General features: G+C 42.1%; 1 protein-coding gene and 1 pseudogene across 1 annotated transcript in view; one reads left to right on the top strand and one right to left on the bottom strand.

The window, feature by feature from the left end:
- The window catches only part of USP14 (ubiquitin specific peptidase 14), a 40,216-nt gene extending 30,019 nt beyond the window's left edge, over positions 1 to 10,197 (bottom strand). Inside the window, exons 1-2 of the mRNA XM_006151605.3 lie at positions 9,922 to 10,197; positions 2,875 to 3,020 (exon numbers count right to left, since the gene is read on the bottom strand). Coding sequence (XP_006151667.1) covers positions 2,875 to 3,020; positions 9,922 to 9,937 — 162 coding nt within the window. The 5' untranslated portion in view covers positions 9,938 to 10,197. The remainder of the gene's footprint in view (positions 1 to 2,874; positions 3,021 to 9,921) is intronic.
- Positions 10,198 to 19,339: 9,142 nt separating this feature from the next.
- LOC102502960 (ubiquitin-like protein FUBI pseudogene) lies at positions 19,340 to 19,745 on the top strand (annotated as a pseudogene).
- Positions 19,746 to 23,135: the final 3,390 nt, after the last annotated feature.

The following is a 23,135-nucleotide window of genomic DNA, read 5'->3' as shown; positions in this document are numbered from 1 at the left end:
CAAACAAACTGTTGACGATATCTGAATATGCAAAAGTGTTTCTCAAGTCCTAACTTTCACATCTATGAAGCAATCAACAAATATTTTCATTTCAACATGTTTGGTAAAAATTGTGATTTTTTTTAAATGCCGTGATTGATCCACAGATACTTTAAGTTACTGCAGCGAGGCCCTACCCTTCACAGGATAGTCAGTTCTATTATTCCTTTCTTTCCACAACAGGTAGGCACTCGGCGTGGTCTGTCTTCCCTTCACTGCTGTCACTAATTCACTCTAGACACCCTACTTTATGTTGAACATAAACTAGATTCTTAACAGCTCTCCTCAGTTTAGACGCTATTATGGCTTATCATAAGGAATGAACATTATAAATGTCTACTCAGATCATGTACCTGAGGTCACACAAAGCTGGGAATTAAACTCTGAGCTGCTTAACTTACAAACTATAAACTCTTTTGGTGTGTCACTGTAAGTTAAGTTTCTCTGTCAGTTTCTTCATTTATAATATGTGGATAACACATACGGCTGGGAATTAAAGAAAATACATGAAGGAGCTAACGAGTGGCATGAAGGTTAAGGCAGCTGGATCCCACACGGCCAACTGTGCAGTTCAAGTCATAGACCCAGCAGCTTAAATTAACATGCAAGGCATGTGTGCATGGGCACTCAAAGTCCTGAGAGGCGAATGGAGATAAGACTGTTACATGGCCATCCCCCTTTGTGGGGTGATTTCTCATTTTCTCTTTCTTGCTCTCTCTCTCTGCCAACCCCACTAGTGCACACACATTACAAAAAAAAGTTAAAAAAGGGGACCAGCAGTTGGCGTAATGGCTGTGTTGCTGGAGTCTCATGTAGTCAACCGTGGTTTGAGTCCCGGACCTGGTGGCTTAAACTCACCCCAGGCGTGTGTGCCTGAGTGCCCAAGATCCCAAGAGGAGAATGGAGGAGAAGGGATTGCGGCATGGCCATCCACCCTGGGAGGGGGGGGGAGTTCTGGCTTTCTGTCTCTCTGTCTCTTTCTGGCGAGCATACATGCCCTATAGCAAAAAAGAAAAGAAAACAACAACCTCTCAAAAAAAAAAAGAAGTTAAAAAGAAATATATGAAAAGCCTGGCACAGACCATTTGACAAATGGTATGTATTAGTAATCAGAGTTGCATTTAATTATAATGTCTCTATAATTCTGTATAGTATGCCACCAGTATATACACAGCTCAGCAAAAACTAGGGAGCAAGTTTACTAAAGGCCAAAGGCTCATACTACAACTTGGAAGTGGGGGGTAGGGTAAAAGAAGTTTTTTTCACCAGCATGTGTCTTACTGCTCAGTAGACAGAGATAGCCAGTCCCCATCTTTATTGTTAACTATAGCTCTTTAGCACTCTATACCAAATCCTTAAAAAAAACTTTTTAAAAGCAATACTTATGTGCTATTACAAACAATAATAGAAAAAACATCTCATATTTTCTGTACCCCTTACTAATACTTAAACTCAACCATACTGAGTATAATCATTCCAAAGGAAGTAAAGGAAAAATTAGATTCTCTTTCTCTTTTCCTTTTCTTTTAGGTTTTTGCCATGGGGCTTATGCACTGGCCAGAGAGAGACAGAAAAAGGGAAAGTGAGAAATTACCCCTCAGGTGGGATGGCCACACCATAATCCCCTCTCTACTCTCCTATTCTCTTCCTGGTTTTGGGGCATGTACCCAACCATGCCCAGTGTGGTTTTCAAACTACTGGGCCCAGAGCTTGAACTGCAGTCAGCCATGTGGGAATCTAGCACTTTAACTACCACACCACCTGCTGGCCCCAAAGTTTCTTCCCTTTTTAAACAAAATCTTTCTCTCATCTCCAGGTAAGAGTTAGATAATTATTCCACTAAAAAGAAAGGGAATCTTCTTTAGTGAGTAGGATACAAGAAAACACAAAAGAAAAATTAAGTTTTTCAGTATTCTAGAACCAGAACATTGGTAAAGATGCAGAATAGTTTGTTTTTTTTTATTTTATTTTAGTTTAGTTTAGTTTTGCTTTTTGTTTATTTTTATTTTGAGACAGGGATTTGCTATGTTGCCCAGGTTGGTCTAAACTTGCAATCTTCCTGCTTTGGCTTCGCAAAAGCTGGGATTACAGGTACATACCATAGTGCCCAGTGATGCTGAAGTGATTTGAATTACAATACTGAAATGTATACATAAAAATATATGCTGCAGTAGTATTTTTAAGTAAAAATAAAGAGATCTACCCATATTGGTTCTTTTTTTTTTTTTTAAAGAAATGACATCTTTTATCCTTATAATTGAAAACTACTAAGGTAACACATATAGATTTTATTTTGTTTGAATGAAATAAAATCAATACCTTTATACATCCTCACAAGAAAAGAAGTCAAGGGGCTGACAGGCAGTGTGGTAGTTAAGGGCACTGGACTCCCACATGGCCAACCATGGTTTAAGTCTTGGACCTGGCATCTTGCTTTTTCACTTTCTCTCTCTCTCGTTCTCTGTCTCTTTCTGGTAGAATTAAAATAAATAAATAAAGTTAACTAAAATAATTATTTTTTTAAATAAAAGAAATCAAACAGTACAGATTACTGTAAAGTGTCCCACTCCCCTGACCTCCACAGGTATCCACTAATACATAACATTTTTTTAAATAAAATTTTAAATGATGCTTTTTTAATACAGTGTTTTGAAATGGCTATAATTTCCTCCCTTACACTAACTTAAATAAGACAGTTTTAATCTCATAGATTATATACTTTCAACAAATAAAGAGAAACTTCAAATGCTACATTAGCACTGAACACATTTTCTGGTGGTATCCTCATTAATTATATAATAATAACATATAATAAAATTTTGAACAAAACTTTACCTTCAATGTTCCTCCTTTCACCATAACTTTCTGTCTGGCCGGCTGGACTCCAGTAAGTGCAAAAAGCTGAGCCTTGAACACCATTGGAGGTTCATCAGTATTCAATTCTACACCTTCAAATTTCTCCTTTCCCCATTTTACAGTAACTGTAAGAAAACCATAATTTTTGTTCATTTACAAAATAACAAGACTTCAGATTGAGACAACCCTTAGAGGATCACCAGTTAGGCTAGTTTTTGAGGGTCCAACAGTGTCATTCATCTTTTTATGCCCATAGTGCCTACTTAATCAAGGCGACATGCATTAATAGGTTCTGAATAAAATCTTCCTGAACCTAACCCAACTTATTTGATAAATAAAGAAACTAAGACTTGAGCTTAAGAAAAGTTGATTGATTTTTCTAATGTCACAAAACTAGTTAATAAATTTCTAAGTCTCCTGAATCCTACTCCAATAATCTCTGCAAAATAGGATGGTCCCATAGAAATAATTCCCAGAATAACAAGATTCAGGTCCTTCACAGTATATTTAATTTAAAAATCATCAACAACACACATACAGTGTATTGTTCAAGCCACCAGGGCCAGGACTGCAACCACACAACTGGTCATATGGGATTCAACTCCCTTAACCATTCAGCCCCAAGAGCCAGGAGGGTGCTATTTCTCTCTCTCATTCACCCAAGTCTTGCTCATGAAAAAAGAAACTTTAACAATTAAAAAAGAAAGAAAGGTGTGGGAGAACTGAAAGGTGCTATTCCTGAGCAAGAGGTACTCAACTATTAAGAATCCAAAGATAAACCTAAATCATTAAAAATACATAAAATCCCCCTTCTGAGCCATTAGGATGGCTATTATTTTTTAAAGCAGAAAGTATATGTTGATGAGAATGTGGAAAGATTGAAACCTTTGCACACCGTTTGCAGAAACATAAAATGGTAGAGCCACTGTGGAAAATAGTATGAAAAAAAACATGGAATTAACATATGATCCAGCAATTCTACCCCTGGATATATACCCAGAAAAACTAAAAGTAGGAATTCAAACTGACATTTACACATTCATGTTCATAGCAACATTACTTACAAATGACAAAAAAGTGGGAGCAACCCAAGTGTCTATCAACAGATTAACAGATAAGCAAAATGTGGTATACACATACAAGGGATTATCATTGGGCCTTAGAAAGGAAAGACATTCCTCCATATGCTACAACATAAACAAATCTTGGAGAATTATGCTAAGTGAAATAAACCAGTCACCAAAGGACAAATACTTCAAGATTCTATTTTTATGAGGTACTCTAACACTGAGACAAGAAAATAGTGGCTGCCAGGAGCTGGAGGGAAAAGAAAATGGGGACATTTTATTTAATGTATACAGCTTCACTTTGGAAATTTTATGGGAAAATTCTGGAGGTTGAGGACCAGAAGGGTGGTGCAAAGGTAAAACAGGACACTTCGAGGTCAATACAGCAAGGCTGACCCACACAGAAAGGTTCAGGGTCCACATCTGTAAAACCCCAATATGCCAGCCATACCCATGCCCATGATCCTGAGCTGGCTGAAGCCAGGAGTGCATTGCAGCATCAAAATCCTTCTGGAGTGGGGCTGGCAGGTGGCATGGTAGTTGGAGCACTGGACTCTCACATGGCTGACCGTGATTCAAGTCCTGGACCTGGCGGCTTGCTTTCTCACTTTTCTCTTTCTCACTCTGTCCCTCTCTGGTCAGATTAAAATAAATAAATAAATAAAACTCAAAAAATAAAATAATTCTTTTTTGAAAAATCCTTCTGGAGTTGTTCTCCCCCTCCCCTCAGAAAAAGCAAATAATCTTCAAAAAAAAGTTCTGGAGGTAGACGGTAGTGATGGCAGTGATGGTTGCACAACAATGGAAACATTCTTCATCCTGCAAAACTCAATACTTAATAACAGTTAAAACGGGAGCCAGTGGGTGGTGTGGTGGCTAAGAGAGCTGGACTTCCACATGGTCAACCACTGTCCAAGTCCCGGACCAGGCAACTTGCTTTCTCTCTCTCTCTCTCTCTCTCTCTCTCTCTTGTCAAATTAAAATAAATAAATAAAGTTAAATAAAACAATTCTAGGGCCAGCAGGTGGCGTGGTGGTTATGGCACAGGACACCACCACATGGTCAACCACAGTTTGAGTCCCAGATCTGTTGTCTTGCTTTCTTACTTTCCCTCGCTCTCTGTTTGTCTCTCTGCAAATAAATAAATAAATAAAAATTTAAAAATTTTTTAAAAATAAAAATGGTTAAAACGAGGGTTTGCAGGTGGTGTGGTGGTAAAGGCATTGGATTCCCGTATGGCTAATGACAGTTCAAGTCCCAGGCCCAGTGGCTTGAAAAATCACAATAAAAAGACACATAAATAGATAAATAAAAAATAAAGTAGTAGTTAAAACAGTAACTTTTGTCATATACATTTTTAAAGACTTACTTTATTTATTATTATTATTTAATTTACTCTAGGGTACATGCACTCACCAGAGAGACAGACAAATGGAAAGAGAGAGAGAAAGTGAAAAAGCAAGCAAGTCACCAAGTCCAGAGTTCAAGTCTAGCACCTGAACCACCAGGAAATCTAGCACCTTAACTACCATGCCACTTGCTGGCACCTTGTGCATTAAGTTTTACCACAAAAAAAGAATTTTAATCAGTCTAACAACATTTTTTAATTATTTTTAGGTTTTTGCCATAGGGCACATACATTTATTGAAGAGAGAAAGAGGGAGAGAAAGAGAGAAATTACCCCCTGGGGGAATGGCCATGTGACAATTCCTTCTCCTCCATTCTCCTCTCAGGATTTTGAGTACATATGCACACACACACCTGGCATCATTTTTTTCAAGCTGCCAGGTCTGGGACTCAGACAGCAGTTGACCACATAGGAATCTAGCACCTTAACCACCAAGCCACTTACTGATCCCAGCCTAATAATTTTTAAAATATATAAAAACATAATAAACTCAGACATGTATTGTTTTCACTAAAAACTTTACCAGTTCAAAAATGTGAATCCTGGGGGCCAGCAGGTGGCATGGTGGTTAAAGTCCTAGACCTGGTGGCTTGCTTTCTCACTTTCCCTTTCTCTCTCTCTGTCTCTCTCTGGTGAAATTGAAAAAAATAATAACAAATGGAATTAAATAAATAAGTAATTCTAAAACAAAACAAAACGTGAATCTTGGGGCTAGCAGGTAGTGTGGCAGTTAAGGCACTGGATTCCCACATGGCGGACCACGGGTTCAGTCCTGGACCTGGAGGCTTGAAAATCACACCGGGAATGTGTGCATGTGTACCCAAGATCCCAGAAGAAAAACGGAGGAGAAGGGATTGTGGCATGGCCATCCCACCATGGGGTGATTTCTCACTTTCCCTCTGTCTTTCTCTGTCAAGTACACGAACCTTATGGCAAAAATATTGAAAAAAAAAAAAAAAAAGGAGAGAATATCACATCTAATACCTGCCTAATTTCTAACTTCTGAAACTGGAATTTGAAGACTTGATCCTGACTCCAAATCCCAATTTTGTCACAGTTCAATGAATGTATATAGAGCACTCCCTTCATGAAATACATAATACCAAGCATTAGCAAGAATCTGTAAACTTACAGTCTAATAAGGGACAGAACTTAGAGATGGAGGTAAAATAATTATTGGTATTTCATATATTTTAAAAGCTACAGGGGACAGTGTCCTGGTGGTTGAGGCAGCTGGACCTCACATAACTTACTGCAAGGTGAGAGTCCCTGGACATATGGCTTGAGAAATATGCCCGGAGGACCAGCAGTTAGAGTAATGGCTATATCGCTGGACTCCCATGTAGTCGACCGTGGTTCGAGTCCCAGACCCGGTGGCTTAAAACTCTCGCCGGGTACGTGTGCCTGCATGTCCAAGATCCTGAGAGGAGAATGGAGGAGAAGGGATTGGGGTGTGGCCATCCCCCAGGGGGGTGATTTCTTGCTTTCTGGCTCTCTGTCGCTCTCCATCTTTCTGGCAAGCGCACGCACCTTACAGCAAAAACTTCTTCAAAAAAAAAAAAGAAATATGCCCAGCACCTGCGCGCATGCGTGTGCATCAAAAATCCCAAAAGAAGAGAGAAATGGAGAAGGGATTGAAGTGTGAACATGCCCTATGAGGGAGCTTTCACCTCTTCCTCTGTCTCTCTGGTGAGCACAGGTGCCCTCAAGCAAATTTTTAAGGGAAAAAAAAAAGTAAAAGTAACAGGAACACACAGGGAAGAAAAATATTCTGTAGGAAATGTTAAGTTTTTAGTTATCATTATGAATTTTGAGTTGAGTCTCGAAGAAAAGGTTGAGTGTTAGGCAGAGAACAGGAGAGAATAAGAGAATCTGTTAAGGGGAAAAAAAAAAAAAAGACAAGCATTCAACAAGCATATGGCGGTATGGTATATTCTGAGAAATAAGAAATCCCAGGAGTAAAGGGAAAGTCAAGGAAGATAACATAAGTCAGCCTAAAACATACATATGAACTATGACCAAGCTCTGTGTCATAGGGAGTAAGGGTCCCCTTCATGATACTGGAGCCATATGGGAAGACCTGGAGTTCAGAAACCCAGGTTGGCCTGATGATGCTAGGTGTACCTACAGACCTAGCTGTCTGGAAAGCTGGGGAGAGGATCCTCATGTGGCAAGATTCAGACAGGAATCTCTATCTGTATCCCACCCTCATGAAAGAAAGAAACTTAAAGAAAGAGAGAAAGAAAAAAAGAAAGAAAAGAAAAAACATTCTTACGGGCTTTTTATCTTACAGGCATGTATAACTTCTGAAGGTTTTCATAAAGACCACTTGGTTTGGTCTGAATATTATTAGGTCACTTTAGTAGCAGCAGGGAAAATGACCTTTAAAGACACACAACTGTAATCATGGAGAAACACTACTGTGCCAACTAAAAATATATTAAAATAGTACAAGCTGGGCCAGCAGGTGGTATGGTGGTTAGAGCACTGGATCCAACATGGCCAACCCAATGATTCAAGTCCAGGCCCAGCAGCTTGATAAACACGCCAGGTGTAAATCCTCGTGTGCCCAAAACTTCGAGAGAAGAATAAAGAGACTGCAGTGTGGCCATCCCCCCTGAAGGGTAATTTCTCACTCTCTCATACACACCATATGACAAAAATCTCAAACAAACAAAAACCAAGCAAAAAAATAAGATGGGATTAAACCAATACAGTATTAAAAATAAAGGAGAACATACCTGAAATTTACCTGTGTTACCACGGGCAAGTTACTGAAAGTTTTTGCTTATCCATAATAGGGGAATTATACTACTGAGTTGTCAGGAAAAGTCATGACATAGTTTTGCATAGAAAAATACATCATGACTTTCTCAATGACCAAATAATATCACAGGATTATGCTGAAGATTAAAACAATGTGTAAATCCCTAGCTCTGTGCTAGGCACACAGTAGGTGTTCAATAGTTTTTACTGCACTTATCCTTAACCATTTAAGAATTTGGATATTTACTTTTCTACTAAAATTTACATAATACAGAAAAATCTTCTCTTCGTTTTAATATAGGGCTTTTTGTTGACCCTGACAATACGAATTCTCAGTATGGAGATGTCAAAGGAAGGGACCTTAGAAATATTCTTCAACATCCTCACCTGGGGGCTAAGGAGAAGATCTCATTAAATATTTGAAACAGAATTGGATTTTTTAAAAGAATTATTTTATTTAACTTCATTTATTTATTTCAATTTGACCAGAGAGGGACAGAGTGAAAGTGACAGAGAGAGACAGAGAGAGAGAGAAAGCTTCCAGGTCCAGAACTCAAACCACAGTTGACCCTGTGGGAATCCAGCACCCTTAACCACCATGCTACCTTCCTACCCCTAGAAATCAATTTTAAAGATACAAGCTTTGGTTAGTGGTGGTATTTCGTTGTTGAGGGAACAGAGAAGAATTGGTCTTGTTGTGTGTACAAACCTACTGGTGAGTTTAAGTACTAGCACAGAGCCTTTTTTTCACCATTAAATAATGTCTCCTCAAATCTAAATTGCATAAATATTTCAAGTACAATTGTACTGTTAATCGCTGCTGTTTCACAAAGAGCACTAGAAAATCATCAGAGCACTCTATTCAAGATTCTAAATTATTAAGAATCCACTTTAAACAATACTTCTGATTCATATCATTCTTTTAAAATGCTGAATCTTCAATAAAGGAATTATAACAGAGTAAAGTGTCAGTGATGGTCAATGAATCACATGTCAATAGCCAACTGAAGTCACCACACACATTTTAGGTGCCATTTTGAATACGACTGGGAAACAGCAAGGTCCATTAACAGAGTACAAACGTGATCCCTGGCCAATACCTTGGACTGACATCAAGCAAACAACCCCTGTCAAACACCAATCAAAAAGAAATTTCGCCCGCAAATATCTGTATTGGTTTATCTCTCAATGCTAACGCTGGGCTTCGGATATAGAAGTGCAATACAATGTATGATGAAATAAAAATGAATCAAAGGCTCGCAATCTCCCTCCAGACAGAACTGAAAATGGAATAAAAAGGGTGGTCGAGTCAAAGGTTTGAGTAAGTGAAGGGCAAAGGGAGGCATCGAGGGCAACCCCAACACGGGTGAAGACGAAGCTAACATCCCGGGTCCCTCCATCCCTCCCCTCCTTCCCAGCTTCCTTCCATATATACCACCAAGACGTCCAAAGGAATCGCAATGCACCTCCAGCCTGGTCCCAGCACCGAAGGACACACCCTCACCTCTCCCAGCACACTAGGGCAGCAACAAAAGTATTCTGCACAGTCACGACTCCGAGGTGCGTCCCTGTCTCCACTCCCGCTCCCACCCGGGGGTCTATAAAGGCGCTCTCCTCAGGGCTCCAACCCAGCAAGGAGGAGAGTTCCGGGGCGGTCTCCGCACCGCAGCCAGCCTGTACTCCCCACCCCGTCTGCCCTCAACTGGTGCCGCCTCTGCAGGCCAGGCCTAGGCGGAGGCCTAGCATCGCGCCCTGGCGACAGCGAGCGGCGACTAGGGAGCTCACCGGAGTAGAGCGGCATGGTGGGTGCGAGGGGAAACGCTGGGGAAGAAGGGCCAGGCCTGGCAAGGGTGGCGAAGGGAAACGACCAGACGAACTGCGGCGGCAGGCGAGGGAGAGGCGCGGTGGTGGCGGCTCCACTGCGACTGCGACGAGAGTCTCATTCAAACCGGCCACTGGCGATGACGCAGCAGCACGCAGCTCACCCTCACAGTCTGCGGGCGCCTGTAAGGAGGAGGAGGGCTTCGAGAGCGAGGCGGGGCGTGGAGAGCGGCGAGGAGGCAGGGACTGAAACGCGGGCGAGAGGCTGGCGGAGGGAGGAGGGGCGGGGCGCAGGCGCGTGGCGTGTGCTGCGAGAGCAGGCGCGCGCATGCGCACCTCGCCACTGCCCTGCGCCGACTGCCTGTGGTCCCAGCGCGGCCTCGCCCAGCGGCTGGTGAAGGGAGGCGTAGGTAGCATGGGGAGATGGGGAGCGTGCGCTAATTTGGAAGACCTAGAAAGAGAGGGAAAGTGAGAAATCACCCGACTCTTCTGGGCGTCGCCGGGTGTTTTCTGAGCCGCAGGCCTGGGACTTGAACCGCTAAGTCAGCCATATGGTATACGGCGCCCTTAACCACCACGCCACCTGACGGCCCCAGATTTCCCTCATTTTGAGGAGGGTGGATCAGTATGAAAATATTTTTTTCTTGTTAATGTAAATGTTAACGATTTCTTGTTAATGTATCCAGTAGGTGAGCTGAGAATTGAGAGACCTTGATCTCTGTATACAATTTATTGAAAAGGCTAAAATGGGGACCGGCAGGTGGCGTGGTGGTTAAGGGTACTGGACACGCACATGGTTGACAACTGTTCAAGTCCCAGACCTGGCGACTTGCTTTGTCACTCCCACCTCCCATTTCTGTCAAATTGAAAATAAGTAAATAAATAAATAAAGTTAAATAATGCTTTAAAAAGAAAAGGCTAAAATGTGCTCAGCATCGAGATTTACGTACATGAATATTATAGAGTCATCTATTTTGAATCCCAGTGTTCCTAGCTTATGTAACCTCTCTGAGCCTCAGTTTCCTTATAAAATAGAGATAACATAAACGGGGGCGGGGTGGGGGGGGCAAGCAAGTGACATGGTTAAGGGCGCTGGACTCCCACATGGCCAACCATTGTTGGAGTACAGGACCTGGTGGCTTCCTTTCTTTCTCACTTTCTCTCTCTCACCTTCCCTCTTTCTCTCCCTCCCTCTATGGCCAAATTAAAATAAATAAGGTTAAATAAAATAATTGTTTTTAAAAATGGAGACAACAGTATCTACATTATTGGATTGTTATAAGGATCACATAAGGTTGGTTTTTTTTGTTTTTGTTTTTGTTTTTTTTTACTTTTTTTTTTTTGGAGAGATTTTCACTGTAGGGCGCCTGCGCTCGCCAGACAGACAGAGAGAGACATAGAGACAGAAAGCGAGAAATCGCCCCCCCAGGGGGGATGGTCACGCCGCAATCCCTTCTCTTCCATTCTCCTCTCGGGATCTTGGGCACGCACGCACACGTGCCCGGCGTGAGTTTTAAGCCACCGGGTCTGGGACACGAACCGCGGTCGACTACATGGGAGTCCAGCGACATAGCCATTACGCCAACTGCTGGTTCCCTAGGATCACATAAGGTTTTGTAGAAGATGCTTAGCACAGTGCACTGTGCATACTATGTAATAAATGAAAGACATAACATATTACCCAGAAAACAGTAAGAGGATTTCATAAGGTGTGCCTCGAATAGGAGGCTGTAGGTAGCTATTCTATTTTACATATGTCTGGTAATATATATTTGTTTTTTTTTTTTTAAGGTTTTTGCCATAGAGTGTGTGTGTGCTGGCTGGAGAGAGACAGAGCCTAGCTGCAATTCCTTCTCCTTTGTTCTCCTAAGATTTTGGGCACACGTGCACACACAGCCAGCATGAGTTTCATGCTTCCAGGTCCAGGACTCAAACTATGGTCAACCATGTTTGAACCCAGCACTTTACCACCATGCCAATTGTTGACCCCCCAGTAATAGAGTTCTCTAAAGTACAAGGGGGAGGGCTTCAAAATCACAGATTATTTTGAAAATGATTATGAAAAAAAATTAGCCATTGATATAAAAATTTTCTTGTACCCAAATAAATTCATACTTCAATTCCATTTTTCCATGGACTTTTTGAAATCTCCTTCTTTGTATTTTTTGTGTGTGTTTTTTTGAGAGAGAGAGAGATTTTTGCTACAGGGAACATGTGCTTGCCAGAAAGACAGAAAGAGATAGAAAGTGAGAAACTACTTCTCAGGGTGGATGGTCACCCAGCAATCCCATCTTCTCCATTCTTGCCTCTGGATTTTGGACACGCACACACACAAGCCTGTGTCAGTTTCAAGCTGCCAGGTCTGGGACTCAAACCACAGTTGACCGCGTGGGAGTACAATGCATTAACTACTATGCCTCCTGCTGGCCCCAGTCTCCTTGTACGTCACATAGATCATCTATACAAAAATCCTTGCTGCCATTTGTTGAAGTTGACAGTAAGGAAGTACTAAAGATTGAAAGATGCAGGGACCAGCAGTTAGTGTAATGGCCATGTCACTGGACTCCCATGTAGTCGACTGCGGTTCGCGTCCCAGACCCAGTGGCTTAAACTCACACCAGGCATGTGTGCGTGCATGCTCAAGATCCCGAGAGGAGAATGGAGGAGAAGGGATTGCAGCGTGGCCATCCCCCCTCGGGAGTGATTTCTCGCTTTCTATCTCTCTGTCTCTCTCTTTCTGGCAAGCACATGCGCCCTATAGCAAAAACCTCTTAAAAAAAAAAAAAAAAGATTGAAAGATGCAAATGTAAATCATCCTCTATGCTGTACTCTCATTGCACCCTGCATTTTTCCCTTAGTAACTCTAATCATTCTTGTGTTTACTATCTATATTCCCCTTACCACATAGTAAAGAGAAATTGAGGCTGTCTGGTATGTACTCAGGAATTACTTGAAGCTTCAAAATCTGGCTGTGAAAGCAATCTATTTTTTTTTTATTTTATTTATTCATTCTTTTTTTTTACTTTTTTAATTTGACCAGAGAGAGACACAGAAAAAGAGGGAAGGTGAGAAAGCAAGCCACCAGGTCTGGGACTTGAACCATGATTAGCCATGTGGGAGTGTCCAGTGCCTTAACCACCATGCCACTTGCTGGTCCCCCAATCTATTTTTTTTTTAAGTGGGCCCAGCAGTTGGTGTAACGGCCATGTCACTGGATTCCCATGTAATCAACCGCGGTTTGAGTCCTGGACCTGGTGGCTTAAACTCATGCTGGGCGCATGTGCGTGCACATGCATGCCCAAGATCCCAAAAGGAGAATGGAGGAGAAGGGATTGTGGTGTGGCCATCCTCCCTGGGGGTTGATTTCTCGCTTTCTGTCTGTCTTTCTGGTGAGCCCTTTAGCATAATAGCTATGACACTGGACTCCCATGTAGTCGACCGTGGTTCGCATCCCAGACCCGGTGGCTTAAAACTCACGCCGGGCGCGTGTGCGTGCGTGCCCAAGATCCCAAGGGGAGAATGGAGGAGAAGGAATTGCGACGTGGCCATCCGCCCTGGGGGGTGATTTCTCACTTTCTGTCTCTCTGTCTCTCTCTGTCTGGTAAGCACACACACCCTATAGCGAAAACTTTTCCCAAAAAAAAACACTACCAAAAAAAGAATTATTTTATTTAGCTTTCTTTCTTTATTTTAATTTGACTAGAGAGGGACAGAGAGAGAGAGAGAGAAAGCAAGCCACCATGTCCAGGATTTGAACCGTGGTTGGCCATGTGGGAGTCCAGTGGCCTTAACCACCACACCACCTGCCAGCCCCCAACAAAAGCAATCTATTTTAAGTTCACTTAATCTATACATGACCAAGGAATCATTTAGATAAAGTTTGTACATACACCCCTCCCTCCTTTGTACAGCTAAAGAACTAACTTCTTCCAGCTTCTCTGGAGATTTGCAGATGTAAATTTAAGACAAATGGGGACAGAGTAATGATGCAGAACTAGGCTAGTAATTGAAAAGAAGCATAAAAGGAAATTTGCATGACTGGACTTCCTAAATTATGAACACCTGTGGAGAAAAGTCCAGCCTTAAATAACTTGGCCTTAACTACATATGGCCTAGAACAGTGCTTTGCCCAGAAAGGTGTTCAGTAAGTATTTCCTAAATAATTGACATAGCTGGTCTTCCTAGATGCCAGCTTTAGAGAGAGAGTTGTTCTATAATATGTGCCATGTATTGTAAAGTTGACTTCTTTAAATAATGAAGATACTGTTAAGATCTTAACCTGCATGTTTCGTGTGTATGTGTACATGGACACCAGAGAAAACGGGTGAGGAGAGAGAAAGCACCCTCTCCCATGTGTAGCCATGCTGCAATCCTTTTTCCTCTATTTCCTCAAGAACACACATGCCCAGCCTGTTTTTCAATCCACAGGGCCAGGATTAGAACCCTGGGACCAGCCATGTGGGATCTGGTTCTCTATGCACTGCACTGGGCTGGACTTTAACCCGCACACTTATAAATGAGGTTGGGGCTGGCAGGTGACTTGGTGATTAAGGCACTAGACTTACTACATGGCTGACCATGGTTCAAGTCTCAAACATGGTGGCTTGCTTTCTCAGTCCCATGGTTCTTTCTGGTCAAATTTTAAAATAAATAAATAAAATAAAATAAAATAAAATAAATAGGTTCTTTATAAATAATGTCTATAAAATATGACCAAATATCAAAGGGGTTTTAGATGGTGAACTACCTATGATTTATTACTTCAAATGCTTTCCACATCATCCAGCCAACAGAAATCCTGTCCAATTTCAAAGTCTCTATTTTGTTTTGTTTTGTTTTGTTTGCAATAGGGTGTGTGTGTGCTCAACAGAAGGAGGAAGAGAAAGGCAGAGGGAAAATGAGAAATCACCCCGTTGGGGAGGTGGCCATACTGCAGTCCCTTCACCATTCTCCTGGGATTTGGGGCACATGCATACAGTGTGATTTTCAAGCCACCAGGTCTAAGACTCAAACTGCAGTCAGCCATGTGGGAGTCCAGTGCCTTAACCACTATACCACCTGCCAGCTCATCAAAGCCTCCATTTACTGCTAACTCTTTCATATAAATACAAAGCCTACTCATAACAACCACCCCTTCCTAGCAAAGAGTGTTACATTATGGGTTTTTTTCTCATTTTATTCAATAAGTATATATTGAGTCTTAGACATGCAATATATCCACTGTGGATACAAACAATGGTCTTAAAAAACAACAGACTTGCTGGACTCCCATGTAGTCGACCGCGGTTCGGGTCCCGGACCCGATGCCTTAAACATACGCTGGGCACGTGTGCCTGTGTGCCCAAGATCCCGAGAGGAAAATGGAGGAAAAGGGATTGTGGCGTGGCCATCCCACCTAAGGGGTGATTTCTCGCTTTCTGTTTCTCTCTGTCTTGCGAGTGCACACGCCCTGTAGCAAAAAACCTCTCCAAAAAATACCCAACACATACAGAATGTAGTAGGACTATTAAAATATGCACACATTACGTGTCTCTTTGAATTAGAGCTCTTGACTGTCACAACAGAAACCAAAAATCTGATGGTAGAATATCTGGTTGCTACCAGAGTCTGTAGGAAAACTAATGAACCAGGCACTAAAAACAGGAGTCAAAGGAGATGGACCCTAAACAACAAAGGCAAGATCCTGTAACCCAAACAGCCATCCTGCCACCATCTGCTTAGGTAATTCCTAACTGTGTGTCTCCCTCCCTCCCTGGTGATTCAGTGTCTCTAGCAATAATATAGAATTGTCGGAGTGCCAATGTCCTTACAAACCAGGGATGAAGAAAGGAAGTCCTAGCTCTGCCTTTACCCAGACACCTTGAGGGAGGGGCATGGGCTGCCCCAAATGGAAAAGATGTATATTAGTTTCCCAAGGCTGCTGCTAATAGTTTGAAAATGTTCCTCCCCATTCTTGTGCTGACCCATTGTAACAGGATTAAGAGATGAAAACCTGGTCCATTTACTGTGTGGAAGACTGTGGCCTTTCGGAAAAGATCAGTAATTAGGTGTTTACACGTGGAGGTGGGAGGGGATGATTGAGTCCTGGTGGTTTATCAGGAGGGGAAATGAGACTGGGAACTGACATGAACAAGAGAACGTGCTCTCTCTGTACACGCCTGCTGCTCTCTGCTTTTGTCAGCTGTGTTGTGAAGTAAGCCAGTCTGAGCAAAGTCCGGGGCCTTTCCAGCCATCAGACGTGTGACGTAAATGGGCCAGCTCCATGGCCTGGTGATGAAGGCAGCTGGATCCCACAGGGCCCATCTCCATTGAGTGATCGGATCAACCTCCTGGGAAGCACACTGGTTGCGTGTGCAAGCATGCCTCGAATCCAGATGGAATGGAGAAGTGGAGGAGAAAGGATTACAGCATGACTTTGCCCCGTTGGGGGGAATTGCCTTCTCTGTTTCTCTTTCTCTCTTCCTCTCTGTTTCTCCAAGCTCATGTGCTCTTTGACAATTTTTTTTTAATTATGAGTTAAATAAACTTCTATAAATCACTTATCATTAAATCACCTGAATAAATCATGCCATCTCAGGTAGCTCTGGTAGTAATACAAAAACAGAGGAAGACAGCTGCTTTAACTACTGACCACAAATTTAGTAGATTCATTATCTTATCATTCTGGTGGTCAGAAGTCTGAGAATAGCCTTAACCTCAAAGTCATGGCATTTCTTCTGGAGACTCTAGAGAGAAACGGATTCCTCACCTTTTCTGGATTTAAGTGAGTGACTGTGTTCCTTGGCTCCTGATTCCGTTTCAGCAACATCACTCCAACCCTGTTTGTGTTGTCAGCTCCTTCTCTTAGACCATTGCCTCCTCCTTATAAGGTGCCTTATGATTTCATTGGCCGCACTTGGATATTCCAGGCTACTCTTCTCATCTTAAGATCCTTAAGCACATCAGCAAGTTCCTTTAAAGGTAACACATTTACAGGTTCAGAAGATTAGGGGATGGATGTATTTGGGGGACCATTATTCTGTCTCCCAGAGATTGCCAAAAAGAAATAAATACAATGAAAAATAGCAAATATCTGCTACCTTTTCTTATAGGCTGTATAGTTTTAATAAACCTGTTTTTCTTTCTACTAAATTATGAACACTTGGAGGGAAAAAACCTCAGCCTTAATTTGGGATTCTCCATGCAGTGTATTGCTTAGAACAGTATTTTGCCTAACAAGATGTTCAATAAGTAGCTCCTAAGTAAATGTATAACCTAATTTTAGGTCAACGAAGATGCAAATCATATAAGGGTAATTGCTATGCTGCTGTAATGAAGAAGCCCCAAGACCCAGCAGCTCAAAGAAGATAAAAGGTTATGGAGAGAGCAAAGCCTATGCATCCTGACTGCATTTCATCCGTAAAGCTTCTCTGCTGCCCCCTAGAGCCCTGTCTCTCAAAGTTCAACGTGAATATGAATCACCGGAGATCTTGTGCGGATTCTGATCTGTAGGTCTTGAGTGGAGTCTAAGGTTCTAAGGTGCTCGCAGGAAATTCAGTCTGAAAATCATTCTTTTGAGTAGCAAGGCATCAAGGAACCTGTCTCTTTCTACTTGGTTGAAGATGGATTGCAGGCACATCCAGACTTCAGCTCACCGAAAGAAGAAATAGAAGGACAAAAAAGAAAACAGCAGAAGGCATCAATTTCCTTTTAAGTTAGAAAAATAGGATGTGCACAGATTACTTCCATTTATGTTTCACTGGTGAAAACAATTAGGCACAGCTGCGTAGAAGTTGGAAAATGTAGTCTTTCTCTCTCTCCTTCTCTCTTCCCCCCTTTTTTCCCCCAGAGGGTGTGTGCTGGTCAAAGAGACAGCGAGAGGGAGAAAGCAAAGCACCCCCAATGGGGCATGGACACATCACAATCCTTTCTCCACCATGTCTTCATCCCACCAGGATTTGGAGCATGAGCTTGCACAAACACACACACACATACACACTAGATGGATGTATTTTCAAGCCACAGGAGTGAGACTTGAAACATAGTCAGCCATGTGGAATCTAGAGCCTTGAGAAATGTAGTCTGTAACAGGGCACAGGTAGACAAGCTTGAACTGTAGCATACTACTATGGAAGAAATATAGACAACGAATTTTGGTAGAAAACCAGAAGTCTGTGCCATGCAAATGTTGCTTTCTTTTGTAAATAATCTTCAAGCTTGGGGCTGGCAGGTAGCATGGTGGTTAAGGCTGCTGGACTCCCACATGGTCAACTGTGTGGTTCGAGTCCTGGAACTGGCGCCTTGCTTTCTCACTTTCTCTCTCTCTTTCTCTGTTATTCTCTGGTCAAATTAAAAATAAATAAATAAATAAAGTTAAATAAAAATAATTCTTTGAAAAATAATAATCTTCAAGCTTAAAGTTTTTCTGAAACAAATGACAAAAACTCCTATTTATTTTTCTCAGCTGTAAAGTGGAAATGACAGTATCTGTTCCTGGGCCTTCTTAGAGATGTAGGACTTAAGAGAATGCTGAGTGCACGTATGTCAGGAATGAAGACCAAACTGATCTGATCTAGAACAAATGGCCAGTGTACTCATATGTTTACACATACACTTTCCAGGCTAAGTTCAGTTCTTAATGTTTTTATTATTGAAGCCAAAATAGAAAAAGTAGTTGTAGTCCTCGCCTTCAAAAAGTGCCTTAAAGGGGCCACATGGCAGCAGAGCAGTAAAACATGACACTCTGAGAGGCAGTCTCACATGGGAGAGTTCCCAGTTCAAGTCGAAACCACCATGAGTATGCTGGGCTGGGCGTGCAGTGGCTCATGATATGGGGCTGAAGGCTAGATTACAGTGTCCAGACCTTACTGGGGTGCTGTCTCGCACTCTCGCACACTCATGGTAGAGATAAACCTAAAAAAAAAAAAAAAAATAGATTATCCCAGCGTGTGTACTTTTTCTGTCTTCCAAAAGAAAAAATAGGGCCAGCTTCATGGCACATTGATAATGTACTGCTCAACAGAAGCCAGATCCCACATGGTGACCACAGTTCAAATCTGTGACCCAGTCAGCCTGACACGTGCTGGGCACATGCATGAACATTCAAGATCTGATGGGCTGAGGAACTGGATGAAGAAGACCATATGACCATCCTGGGAAGGGCGCACCTCTTTCTCTCCATACTCATGTGTGCACGCACAGGTTTTATCAGGAATAAAGAATATTTAAGAAAAAAAAATCTTTCACAAACAAACGTCTTCTCCACAGCTGTTTACAATAAACTGTTATGAACTTTTGCTAATGTTCCCCTATATACTACTTCAACTGAAATCCATAATTTTTTAAGAGAATCATTGTTCAACTCCATCTTCGCAGTAGTGGCAGCCTGGACAGCGATTCAGGCGCCGACATGCAGCTTTTCATTCGCGCTCAGGAGCTACAAACCCGCGAAGTGATCAGCCAGGAGATGGTTACCCAAATCAAGGCCAATGTATCCTCACTGGAGGGCGTTACCCCTGAAGATCAGGTCATGCTCCTGGCAGGCACACCCCAGGAGGATGAGGCTACACTGGGCCGGTGTGGGGTGGAGGCCCTGATTACTCTGGAAGTAGCAGGCCTCATGCTTGGCGGTAAAGTCCGTGTTTCCCTGGCCCGTGCTGGAAGAGTGAGAGCTCAGACTCCCAAGGTGGCCAAACAGGAGGAGGAGAAGATGGGCCCGGCCAAGCGATGAACACAGTGTATGTAACTGGTGCTTTGTCAGTATTGTGAGCACCTTTGGCAAGGAGAAGGGCCCCATTGCCAACTCTTAAGTCCTCTGTAATTTTGGCTTTCTCTAATAAAGCCACTTAGCCCAGTTTAAAAAAGGAAAAAAAAAAAAAAAAAGAAAAAGAAAAAGAAAGGAAAAAAAAAAGAAAAAGAAAAAGAAAAAGAAAGAAAGAAAGAGAAAAACAACGAATTAAAAAATTATTTATTGATGGGACCAACCGGTGGTGTGGTGGTTGGGCGCTGGACTCCCGCATGGCCAACCACCATTCAAGTCCCAGACCTGGCAGCTTGCTTTCTCATTCTCCCCCCCGCCCCATCTCAATCTCTGTAATAATGATAAATTAAATAATAATAATTAAGATAAAATTAATAAAGAATTATTTCTTTTAAAAGAATTATCAGTTTAATTTATTGTTATTATTCAATTTGACCAGAGAGAGGGAGAGTGAGAAAGCAAGCCACCAGATCTGGGACTCGAACCATGGTCAGCCATTTGGGAGTCCAATGCCTTAACCACCACACCACCTGCTGGCCCCAGTAATTTTTAAAAAATATTTCTTTGTTTGTTTGTTTGTTTTGATTTTCAGGTTGCCAGGTCAGCCATGTGAGAATCCAGTACTTTAACCACCACACCACTTATAGTCTCTAAAGTTCAATAATTCTTGAGTTTACTGCAGTTTACTTTCTGTCCCCATGTATAGCCTACAATATTCTTCCCATTTCCTCTCCCCTTACTCATTTCTCATCCCCATGATATATGTCTAACCTTTACAAACTAGAAAAAAAAAATTGTTCCTTTAAGCAATTGCTTTTTGCAATAAACATGCAATTACTTATAATCTATTAAAATATACTTTTTTTTCTTTAGATTTTTTGCCACAGGCCAGTGTGCTTGCCAGAGAGAGACAGAGAAAGGGGAAATGAAAAAGTACTCCTAGGGGTATGGCCAGACTGCAATCCCTTCTTCTCCATTCTCCTCTTGGGATTTTGGGCATGCATACAAACATGTCCAGTGTGTTCTTCAAGTCACCAGGTCCAAGACCGAAATCCCTGAGTAGGCTGTGTGGGATCCGGCTGCCTTAACTACCATGCCACCTGCTGGCCACAAAATGCACGGTTTGTAACATTTATTACTTACTATCTTTAACGTTTAACACATGCTATATTTTTAATGTGTGTACATAGCAGTTGTGGGTTTTTTTTTTAATTTTAATCTAGACTATGAATACTTCTTTGTACCTTCTTCAGAAATATTTGATGAGTAAATCACTTGGAGGGTTCAAACTCATATCTACTCTGAAGCACTTTAGTAATTATGATTAGATCACTACCTGTTATCTGACGCGTACCTGGACAGTGACTGTATCTCCTTCATCTCTGCATCTCTAAGCTTGGCACAGACCCAGCATGCAGTAAGCATCCTATTAATATTCTTAGCCCATTTGACCAAGAGCAATATGCTTATAGGAATCCAGAAAAGAAATGGAGGCAAGTAGGAGTCAATTGGGGACAGGAGGGTTCTAGAGAAATATACAAAACAAACAAACAAACAAACAAAACCTCCATAGCAAACCAATTCATTAATTCAACAATGATTTATTGATTGTCTACTCACGGACCCTGAAGCTCACAATCTATCTGACAACATAGAGAAAATTAAAATACATAATAACTTTGCATACAAAGGGCAGAAGGGAGACTGGCTAAACAGCGCTGAGGATGTATGTGGGGCTGCAGTAATAGATAAAGTAGGGTGGGGAATGCGGGATATGATAGAGAGCCTGAGTGGCAAGATAAAAAGTTTAGCCTCAGTGAAGTAGGGTTTTCTATCTTCTGAACATCACTATTCTTCATAAAGGGTCAGCAGGACCAGAAAGAGACAGAGAGAGACAGAGAGAGGGAAAGTGAGAAAGTAAGCCGCCAGGCCTGGGACTCAAACCACAGTAGGCCATGTGGGAGTCCAGTTCCCTTAACCACTATGCCACCTGCCAGCTCCACCTATTTCTTTTCTTTAAGAGGTTTTTGCCTTAGGTCATATGCACTCACTAGAGAGACACACACAGCGACAGAGAGGAAAAGTGAGAAATCACACCTCCCACGCCTGCCCAGGGAGGATGGCCATACCACAATCCCTTCTCCATTCTCCTCCCACGATCTTGGGCATCAACACACATGTGACCAGCGTGAGTTTCAAGTCACCCAGTTCGGGACTCAAATCGCAGTTGGTCATGTAGGAGTCCAGCAACGTAACCAGTATGCCATCTGCTGGTCCTCAGAGTCTCACCTACTTCTTTTTCTTTTTCTTTTTAGAGAGATTTTTGCTATATGGCATGTGAGCTCACCAGAGAGACAGAAAGCGAGAAATCACCCTCTAGGGAGGATGACCACACAGCAATCCCTTCTCCTCCATTCTCCTCTCAGGGTCTTGGGCACACACGCACACATGCCCGGCATGAGTTCTAAGCCACCGGGTCCAGGATTTCAACTGTGTTGGCCATGTGGGAGTCCAGCGATGTAATCATTACACCATCTGCTAGCCCCTCACCTATATTTTTTTAAAGAATTATTTCATTTGATTTTATTTATTTACTTATTTTAATTTGACCAGAGAGGGACAGAGTGAGAGTTAGAGAGAGATAAAGTGAGAAAGCAAGCCGCCCGGTCCAGGATTTCAACTGTGTTGGCCATGTGGGAGTCCAGCACCCCTAACCACCATGTTACCTGCCAGTCCCTCTCACTTATTTCTTAATTTATCAAATTAAAGCAAGATCTATTGATCCTTCATTATGAAGTGTTTTGTAACATACTGAAACCTCCATTTCTTTTTTTAAAATAATTTTTAAAAATAATTTTATCATTATTATTATTTAATTTACCACAGGGCACACATACTCACCAGAGACACACATACAGAGAGAGAGAGAGAGAGAAAGGGAAAGTGAGAAAGCAAGCCACCAGGTCCAAGACTCAAACTGCAGTGAAGCATGTGGGAATCCAACACCTTAACCACCAGGCCACCTGCCAGCCCCTCTATGTCTTGTTTCACAGACCTTAGACTGTTTCTTGATGGCTTCCGGGTAAGGTGAGAAAATTAAAATTTGTAGCCTTCCCTTTCCCTTCTATCTCCCCTCTTACCTTCCAGTTTCCTTCAGCTATACCATTACTTTATGTAGTGAAAGACTTTAACAACAGAAACCAAGAATGTTATAGAACTGACAAGAAATGGACAAAAATTATGTCAGCTGGGGATGGGCATGATCTGTTGGCAAGGAGAATCTGCTCCAGCTACTGCTGAGACGTATGAATACTATCACCATGTGATTAATGTTAACTATATTAAGTCCTTTTAGCAGGGGTATATAGGTGATGACTCTGGCATTAAGTACTGAATGACTGTTTTGTTACTATAGGTGCCACTGCGGGGGAGGGAAAGA

Source organism: Tupaia chinensis, unplaced genomic scaffold (assembly GCF_000334495.1).
Source record: "Tupaia chinensis unplaced genomic scaffold, TupChi_1.0 Scaffold000320_2, whole genome shotgun sequence".
Lineage (NCBI taxonomy): Eukaryota > Metazoa > Chordata > Mammalia > Scandentia > Tupaiidae > Tupaia > Tupaia belangeri.
This window is presented reverse-complemented; position numbering and strand designations above follow the sequence as displayed.